Here is a 9,865-nt window from a genome sequence, read left to right on the forward strand (position 1 = left end):
CTACCCATTTATCTATCCATCCATTTCATGCATCCATTCATCCTTCCATTCATGCCATCCACCCATCCATCCACCCACCTACCTATCAACTCCATCCATCCATCCATCCATCCATCCATCCCTCCCTCCCTCCATCTATTCATCTGTCCATCCATCCACCTTTTCATCCTTCTATCCATCCATCCATCCATCCATCCATCCATCCATCCATCCATCCATCCATCCATCCATCCATCCATGTATCCATCCATCCATGCATCCATCCATCCATGCATCTGTCTGCCCATTTATCTATCTATCCATTTCATGCATCCATTCATCCTTCCATTCATACATCCATCCATCCTTCCATCCACCCACCTATCAACTCCATCCATCCATCCCCCCCCGCCTCCCTCCATCTATCCATCCGTCCATTAATCCACCTTTTCATCCTTGCATTCATTCATCCATCCATCCATCTTCTCTCTTGGTTGCTTTCTCTCTCTCATTTGCACAACAAAAATGAATGAAGGCTTTCTGTGGGCTGGAGGATATAAGAGCAAACACTGTCCCTTCCTCAACAAACCAACACAGTTAATGAAAGATTAGTCCCACTTGATCAGATAATTTTCTGACATGAGTTTGTTCCCTCCATTAGATGGGGAACCCATGGATAGTTGAGAGTGCATTGTCCACCTGTGCATCTCACATAGCCTGTAGCACAGAACTGGGTACATAGCTAGAGCACTGTGAGTATGCACTGAATTGATCTGACCTGGGGGAGTGGGAAGGGGTTGGGCAGTTCCAGGTTGGTGGGAGAGGGAGAGGGGCAGAAAGGCAAGAATGTTGAGAGGTAAGGAGTGGCCACAGGCATGTGTTGAAATAGGACTTAGAGGACTTTTTGATGGGGGAAGAAAATAGGAACCCACCTCTTGGGCCTCTCTCCCTAGTGGGTTTCTGGTTGGAAAGTGGGGCCTCTCCCCCTCCTACCTTCCTTGCCCTCGTTATGTCCTGGGTCTGAAATGCAGCCACATGTGATGTATCTTTGGTGATCCTCACATGATAGCCAAAGAGGGGCACAAAGCTTGGGGTGTCTTTGGGTGGCTGGGGTACCCCTGGATAAGAGGCAGAGCCTTAAAGGCCTAGGCAGGGCTTCTGTTCTTGCCCCTGCTGGTCCCTCAGAGTGTCTCTGCCGCCCCCAACCCCCTTTTCTCTGGGCTGACCTCTCTGTTCTCACAAAGCTGCCCTTTCCTCCCTGCCTTGAAATCTGATAATGAAACTAATACCCAATATTTTGCCTCCAATAGATGCAGGAGATAAACAGGAAGGCACGAAGGATTAAGGTGTCTCTCTGAGAAAGGGACTGGGGACAGGCTGGGAGTTGGGTGACACCTCTCTGTGGAGCTGAGGGATCCAGATGTGAGCTTCTTTGCCCAATGCATTTTTCCATCTGTGCAGAGAAAATAAAACAAAGAGAAAAGAAAACAAGCTGTAAAATACTTTGCAGAAGTCTGAGCATGGGCATTTGCCACTTGATGTCTCTTGACAGCTCCAAGAAGAAGGGGAGGGAAGGGACCCCTGCCTTTTGATGTTTGCCTCAGAGTTTTCTTTTGTGTGACCAGTTGTTTAGGAAAAACCCTTTGTTGGCATAAGGTGCATATGGAAGAGAGCTACCAGCCCCCAGCTTCCTCTTGGGGTGGGAAAAGTGGAGGCTGAGCTCCCAGACGGGGCTCAGAGGTTAGGGCAGGCCCCACTGGGAAATGCAGGAGGAGGACGTTTGCCTCCAAGAAGGACGGGATGATGCTGTTACCAGGCCTTTCCTGGTACAAGGGAGGCCTGAGGAAGTGAGGCCTGGGTGATCCTTCCAGAACCCTGTCCCCAGGCAGGTGTTCCAGGTCCTGTGATTTCTGTGCTTGTAACAAAGATCTAGATTCTGACTGTAGTCTAGGCCAGCTGTTACTTCCAATGATAAGGGTCCTTTCTTCTGAGCCAGTGAACCAGGAGCCAGAAGGCCTGGGTTCTCATCCTGGACCCCCCATTTACTGGCTCTGTGGTCCTGGGCTGGTTGGTCATTTCACCTCTCTGAGCAGGCCCCTGTCACCCTTGTCTGGCAGAGTGAGTCCAAAGAGAGTGAGTGTGCGCAGGCGTAACAGTCGTCTATGGGAGGGCAAGGTGCAGCTGCAGCCTCTTACTTTGCACCTGGTTGAACTCAGCCCTGGGGACACTTGCTGGAGGACACTTAGCAAGGCTCTGGGACTCATCCCCTGGTCTAATTTGGCTTCTGGCTGCTTTCAGATTTCAGGGTAGGAGCTGTCTTTTCTCTAGCATCCCCCACTGCTTTCTCTAGAGCCCTGTCCACCTCTATTTGTAAATGGAATGACTAATGGGTGAGTGACTTGGCAGTGACTCTAGGAAGAGCACTTAAAGAAGCTTGTCCTAACATCAGAGAGAAAAATTAAAGAGGCACATGTTTTTCTAAAGATCACAAATTAAAGTAACATGTGAATGAGAAACTGTTAAAAATATTTATAGCTTATATGGCAGAAAAGACAAATGATGTTTAATCTTCCCACATAAGATCACTAGACAGCATGAAAAAAAATCCACCTTATTTGAAAACTGGGCAAATGGCATGAACAGGCAATGCACAAAAAAGAAATATAAATAGAAAAACAATACATGGGGAAATGTCCAACCTTCCTAGTAATCAAAGACACGCAAATTTAAATCGTGTGTGTGTGTGTGTGTGTGTGTGTGTGTGTGTGTGTGTTTTCTCTCAGACCGATTGGCCAAGATCTTTTAAAAAGAATGCTGATACCAAATGCATATTATTCTTTTCAAGCACGTAGTAAAATAGGAGCTCTCATATCCTGCTGGTGGGAGTATAAGCCATACAGCCTCTCTTGAGGGCAGTTTGGCGGTTTGGAGCCAATGTTAAAAACATGTAGAAGGGCCAGGCATGATGGCTCACGCCTGTAATCCCAGCACTTTGAGAGGCCGAGGTGGGCAGATCACAAGGTCAGGAGTTCGAGATCAGTCTGGCCAGCATAGTGAAACCCCATCTCTACTAAAAATACAAAAAATTAGTCAGGTGCCTGTAATCCCAGCTGTTCGGGAGGCTGAGGCAGGAGAATCGCGTGAACGTGGGAGGCGGAGGTTGCAGTGAGCCGAGATCATGCCACTGCACTCCAGCCTGGGCTACAGAACAAGACTCCGTCTCAAAAAAAAAAAAATAAGTAAGTAATAAAAATATAAAAACATGTAGATTCAAAATTCAACCCAGTAATTCCATCTAGAGAAATTTGTGCTACAACACTCATCAGAGCAGAGCACAAATATGTATGTTCAAAGGTGGTTCAAGGTGGTTACCTTTACGTTCAAAGGTAGTTAACATTTATAATAGTGAAAAATGGGAAACGGCCTATAGCTGTCCAACCCTGGGAGGTCCTTCTTTTAAATGCCACCACTTCCGACTCCAAGGGGTCCACTATGCATAGCATACAACGCAGTGCCAGACGACTTTTATTTTTTAGTTTTTAATTTTTGTGAGATAGGGTCTCACTCAGTGGCTCAAACTGGGGTACAGTGGTGGCTCATGGCAACCTCCACCTCCCAGATTCAAGAGATTCTCCTGCCTCAGCCTCCCAAGTAGCTGGGATTACAGGTGCAAACCACCATGCCTGGCTAATTTTTGTGTTTTTTAGTAGAGATGAGGTTTCACCATATTGGCCAGGCTGGTCTCAAACTCCTGACTCCAAGAGATCTGCCCACCTCGGCCTCCCAAAGTGCTGGGATTACAGGTGTGAGCCACCATGCCCAGCCCAGGCAACTTTTAAACATCGTGAAGAACAGTATTTGACACGAGAAAATGTTCATTATTATGAAAAAAATAAACCCCACAAAACTAGATGTATAAAAGTATGATCTATGTTTTCTATGTCTGTAGGAAAGAATTAAATAGCTCTACAACTGAACAAATATTAATTAAAGCCTCAAAGGAAAGATCTCTGCAGCAACTGTGGTTGGTGGAAATAGGAGTGTATTCCTTTCTCTTCCTGCTTTTGTTTATCGAGTGCATGAATTAAATATATATTTCTTAGGTTGGGTGTGGTGGCTCACGCCTGTAGTCCCAGCGCTTTGGGAGACCGAAACAGGCAGATCTCTTGAGCCCAGGAGTTCAAGACCAGCCCGGGCAACATGGTGAAACCCTGGTTCTACAAAAAATACAAAAAAATTAGCTGGGCATGGTGGCACATGCCTGTGGTCCCAGCTACTCGGGAGGCTGAGTTGGGAGGATCTCATGAGCCCGGGAGACAGAGGTCTCAGTGAGCCAAGATCCATGCCATTGCACTCCAGCTTGGGCAACAGAGTGAGACCCTGCCTCAAACAAAAAACAAAACAAAAATCCCAACATATATTTCTTTAGAAATTCCATCAAATGTGATTTAAAACACACTGAGCATGAAACCATGTTGTAGAGTGAACAAGAAGAGGCCAGACCTGTGCTGGAGTAACCCTGGGGTTGGAAGCCTAAAGAAGAAGGCAGGTGACAGGCAATCGTGATGTGACACAAGGAAAGCTGTGTGAGGCCATGCTGGGTGCCCATGCCAAGCTTGTGGGGTGGAGTGGGGCTGGGAAGTAACATTGGAACTAAGACCTGGGGTATGAGAAAGAGGCAGCCAGATAAAACAGGGGTGTCCTGGGAGGAAGGGAACAGCATGTCCAAAGCTCCAGAGAGGCAGGCGAGGGGTCCTCGCACATGGCTCTGGAAACAGACCAAAGTTTGGAATCGCTGGAGCATAAAGAGTGAGGGGCTGGAGGGCCAGGCAGGACCAGCTTATCTGGAGCCCTGAAGGCCATGCTGAGTGCTTTCGACTTGATCCCAATGGATGCCCTCAGGTTGGTGCTTAGAAATCCTGCTCTGGGCTGAGTGTGGTGGCTCACGGCTGTCAGCCCAGTACTTTGGGAGGCTGAGGTGGGAGGATCACAAGGTCAGGAGTTCAAGACCAGTCTGACCAACATGGTGAAACCCCGTCTCTACTAAAAATACAAAAATTAGTCAGGCGTGGTGGTGCGCACCCATAATCCCAGCTACTGAGGAGGCTGAGGCAGGAGTATCCCTTGAACCCGGGAGGCAGAGGTTGCAGTGAGCTGAGATCGGGCCACTGCACTCCAGCCTGGGTGACAGAGAAAGACACCCATCTCACAAATAACAACCAACAAACAAACAGAAATCCTGCTTCTGCTGATTATGCAGAGGGGAGCCTGCGAGGTTCAGCTCAAGCCACAGGGAACCTGAGGGCAGGATGGTAAGGAGTGAATGATGTCGGGGAGATGACTCTGGGTTCAAGTGGAGACCCCAGACCTGAAACTGGAAATACTGATTTGGGAGTTGGGAGCACAGAGATGATGAGTGGTGAAGGAGACAGACCAGGAGGGCGTGGGGCTGGGCGGGGAAAGGGAGCTGAGTCCTGAGCAGTGCTCGTGGGGAGGGAACAGGTGGAGCAGAGCCATCCTGGACGATGTGGGGGTCCTCTCCCCAGAGCAGGGCTGGGCAGCCTCTGGAAGCCGGCCAGGTTGAGGTGGGAAGAACGATGGTGTGCAGACTCCAGAGTCCCCAGTGGACGAGGAGGAGGGGGAGAAGGGGAGGCCGAGCTGGTGGCAGGAGACTCAGTAGTTTGCTTAGCTGCTACAACAAAGTGCCACGGGCTGGGGGCTGAAACGCTAGACGTTTACTTCTCCTAGTTCTGGAGCCTGGAAGTCCAAGATCAAGGTGTTGGCAGGGTTGGTTGCTCTGGAGGCCATTCTGCATGGCTTGCAGATGGCTGCCCTCTGGCAACGTCCTCACGGGATCCCTTCTCCGTGCACATGCTTCCCTGCATCTCTCTGTGTCCTCATCTCCTCTTCTTACAAAGACACAGTCTTACTGGCGTAGGGCCCACTCTGAGGGCCTTGTTTTAAGACTCTATCTCTAAATACAGTCACATTCTGAGGTACTGGGGGTCACGGCTTCAACATATGAATTTTGGGAGAACCTCAGCCGTGGTACTGTTACGTGCCCAATACATGCTTATGGGTATAAACAGGAGGAGCCGAGGAGGAGCTCCTGGAGCCCAAGTCTGCCTGCCTGGCTCTGCTAGTGGAGAAGGGAGCAGTTGAGGGGTGGGGTTTCCTTCGGCGCCCATGGGTGCCTGTCCTCCCCGCACCCCTGCGGCTGACACCTCTCTCTGTCTTCCCCTGCAGCCTGCAACTGCAACCTGCATGCCCGACGCTGCCGCTTCAACATGGAGCTCTACAAGCTTTCGGGGCGCAAGAGCGGAGGTGTCTGCCTCAACTGTCGCCACAACACCGCCGGCCGCCACTGCCACTACTGCAAAGAGGGCTACTACCGCGACATGGGCAAGCCCATCAGCCACCGGAAGGCCTGCAAAGGTGGGCGACGCGTGGCGGGCGGGGCGGTGGGGGGCTGGGGAGACCCTGGGAACATCAGTCCTCCCACTCCTTCTTCACTTCCTTTTCTATTTTCTTGCAGTCTGTGTACAAATTGGCATTACTGAGGTCCTCTCTCTCTCTCTCTCTCACACACACACACACACACACACACACACGCACACACACAAAGGCCTCCCTGGTATTTGGAGGTGCAAGCCAAAACAAAGGGGCGATGGAGACATGGCTCAAAGGAGAAGAAAGGAGAAGGTGTGACCCCCTACAAGGGTGCAGGCCTGCAGCCGCCAACACCTCTCCCTTCCCTCCCCCTCCTGGGCTTCTCCTCTGCACAGGTGTGCTGCATACCAGAGGGCCGCCAGTCATGTTCGCCAGGCTTACCGTCGGGACAAAGGACTCTCTTTTACCAAATGCACGCAGACGCACTGCTTTGGATGTGTGCGCACCGCCCCTCACTCCCCCACCCCCAAAACACACACACACACGCACACACGCACACACACATGTACAGTCACAGCGAGGTCGGCAGTTTCAGGGGCAGGGTCTCAGAAGGAACATTTAATCCATCTGCAAATAGCTTTACTTCTCAGGATCAAAAAAAAAAAAATTAAAAGGAGACGGGAGACTCTATTTTCGTCCACGGAAGCAAGCACTAATGTTTTAACTTTCTGCTGTTTGTTTTTCTCCTACCAACAAAAATGAAGCAATGGTCAGATGATTCAGAGAAGCTGATGAAATGCCAGGGAATTCAGTGATGCTGGAGGGTGAGAAGTGGGGCCCCCCCACCCCACAAAAGCTTTTGGTAATTCCAGGAACCAAGGCTTTCCTGCTCCAAAACTTGTGGCCTAGGGCCAGGGCCTGCCATGAACATGGCTTCCCAAGAAGATATTTACCTCTGAGGGCTGGTGGGCAACACCTCAGCATGGGTGGGGTCCTGACCTGGACTTGTGTAGACTCTGACACGGCAGGGTGCCGAGCCATGGCAGACAGGCCCAGGTGGTGCGCTGCAGGAGAGAAACCCTTCTGTGGCCACTGCTTAGTGTGTGGATGAAGCAAAAGTATCATCTTCTTAACAGGAAGTCCACCAGATGTTGGGCACTTGTGTGCAGGACTGACTACATAATTTGTAGGGCCCAGTGCAAAATGAAAATAGGGGGCTTCTAGCACTTTGGGAGGCCAAGATGGGCAGATCACCGTAGGTCAGGACTTCAAGACCAGCCTGCCCAACATGGTGAAACCCCGTCTCCACTAAAAATACAAAAATTAACTGGGCGTGGTGGTGCACGCCTGTAATCCCAGCTACTTGGGAGGCTGAGGCAGGAGAATAGCTTGAGCCCGGGAGGCGGAGGTTGCAGTGAACCAAGATCGCACCACTGCACTGCACTCCAGCCTGGGTGACAGAGTGAGACTCTCAAAAAAAAAAAAAAAAAGAAGAAGAAGAAAGGAGGAGGAGGAGGAGGAAAAGAACGTACTTCTCGGGAGAAAAAAAAGAAAGAAAGTAACAAAGTAGGGGGCTTCTTATTCCAAAGCTATTAAGAATTTTGAAACAAGGACAGCAGAGTTTCAACCAAGCTGGTGCCCTTCTGAGCCTGGGGCTCATGAATCCAACCCAGCCCTGCTTATGTGGAACACTTTTCTCAAAATAAAATAAACAGGTTCCCAGTCTGTCTCCTCCAGGAGAAATCCCTTTGATTCCAAATGCACAGGCGTGAGTAGAGTGGCTCCCTAGTTCAAGCAAGGTGTTCTTCTGTGTCCGTGGACTTACGGCTGCCTCTGGTGGTTGCCAAGAGAAACATGAGCAGAAAGGTAGCTGGGCTGCTTCCACGTTTTTAAAAAAATCACGGTTTTAGGTGAGAATCCCCCAGAAGACTGAGCAGAGAATGAATGGGAAGGTGGCCCAGGCAAAGGGGCCCGAGAAACATCTGCAATGCCAGAAAGGTGTGACCAGGACAAGCCCCGGGAGAGATGGCTCTGGGCTTTCAGAGAACATAGTTGGAAGGTCTCCAGCTCCTTTGCCTGTGCCCAGAGTGTTTGCTGTCTCTCTTTTACAGAAGAAATTGAGGCCAGGGGTCTTGTAAACAGCTGGCTTGCACATAGATTTCTTGGGAATTCAGCCAAGAAACTGTACCAACAGCAGCCACTCAGGTGGGCAGTCCTGTGCCTGAGAGGGAGAAGGTCTGAGTGAGAAAGGGCACTGGTCACTTCCTGTCATGCCAGTTTCTGCTGCCCGATTAGAAATGTATGTTTCCCAGAGAGGTAAGAAGGGGCAGGACCCTGGTCACCTCCACCTACCCTCTGTTGCTGTGGGTAGGGACAAGAGCTATTTGCAGCCTCTCACCACTCAGACTGAGAGATGTCAGGAAGCCACAGGGTCCTGGGAACCCGCAGGCCATTCTCCAGGGCTCTGCCACTCTGGCTGAATGGCATGTTATTGCCCATCTTCCTTTACTGGTTTCTAGGAGGGTCAGATGCAAATAGATGAGGATGTGTTCTTGTTTTATGATTTCCAACACTGTGGCCAGCCTAGGTGGCTGTGTTTGCCTTCCCAGCCCTGTACATCAGCTGCGTTGGCCTTGGTGGGAACCCTGGGAGAATAAATCACAGGACGGGAAAACCTACGGATGGATTCTGCTCAGAAAGACACAGGCAAATTCTACTGAGGAAATGTGGCAGGAAAGGCTGGGACTCTTAGTGCCTCTTGAGGAAACTCCCATCTCATTGGTGAAGAAAGACAGTGCTTCAAGGAACTTGTCACCTGATTGGTGACAGGAGACTATACTTTAAAAAGCATGCCACCTGATTGGTGAGAAAGACGGCACTTTGAAGTTTCTGCTTTCTGATTGGTGAGAAAAAGCATTGCCTGGGGGTCTCTGCTTCATGATTGGCGAGAAAATATCTGCTCCCTGATTAGTGAGGAAAAATTTGACTCAGGAGGTCCAGTCATCTGATTGGTGAGGAAAGACATTTCTGGAAAGTCCAGATCTTTCCTCTCAGCTCTTTCCTTTCCTGGTGTCAAGCTCTTACAGGAGGTAAGACACTTCCCACCAAAAAGAGACCCTGAGATCTTGGTGGGAACCATCTTTAGGAGAAGTTCAGATGCCAGAGGGATGTGTACCCTTGAGATCTTCACACAGGGGTCTCCCGGTCAACCCCCTTCCATCACCACCACCACAAGCACCTCCTGCCTTGTGTTCCCAGGGCCAGATGGTTCAAGGAAATGGTTCCTTGGATGGAAGCACTTTTTCCCCAGTATTTGATCTTTGACAGTTTGCTCTCAGAGGCTTCTGAAGTTTTGTAGATATGGTGCTGCCCCCAGGCTCCGGCTTTTTTTTTTTTTTTTTTTTTTTTGATATGGAGCCTCGCTCTGTTGGCCAGGCTGGAGTGCAGTGACCCAATCTCCTCCCAGGGCCAGATGGTTCAAGGAAATGGTTCCTTG

General features: G+C 50.1%; 1 protein-coding gene across 1 annotated transcript in view; it reads left to right on the forward strand.

Moving 5' to 3' along the window:
- Window positions 1-9,865, forward strand: part of NTN1 (netrin 1) — a 248,413-nt gene that overhangs the window by 164,180 nt on the left and 74,368 nt on the right. The window contains exon 2 of the mRNA XM_011958611.1: window positions 6,226-6,414. Coding sequence (XP_011814001.1) covers window positions 6,226-6,414 — 189 coding nt within the window. The remainder of the gene's footprint in view (window positions 1-6,225; window positions 6,415-9,865) is intronic.

The sequence above is a fragment of the Colobus angolensis genome, unplaced genomic scaffold (genome assembly GCF_000951035.1).
Source record: "Colobus angolensis palliatus isolate OR3802 unplaced genomic scaffold, Cang.pa_1.0 Scaffold47, whole genome shotgun sequence".
In the NCBI taxonomy this organism is placed as follows: Eukaryota; Metazoa; Chordata; class Mammalia; order Primates; family Cercopithecidae; genus Colobus; species Colobus angolensis.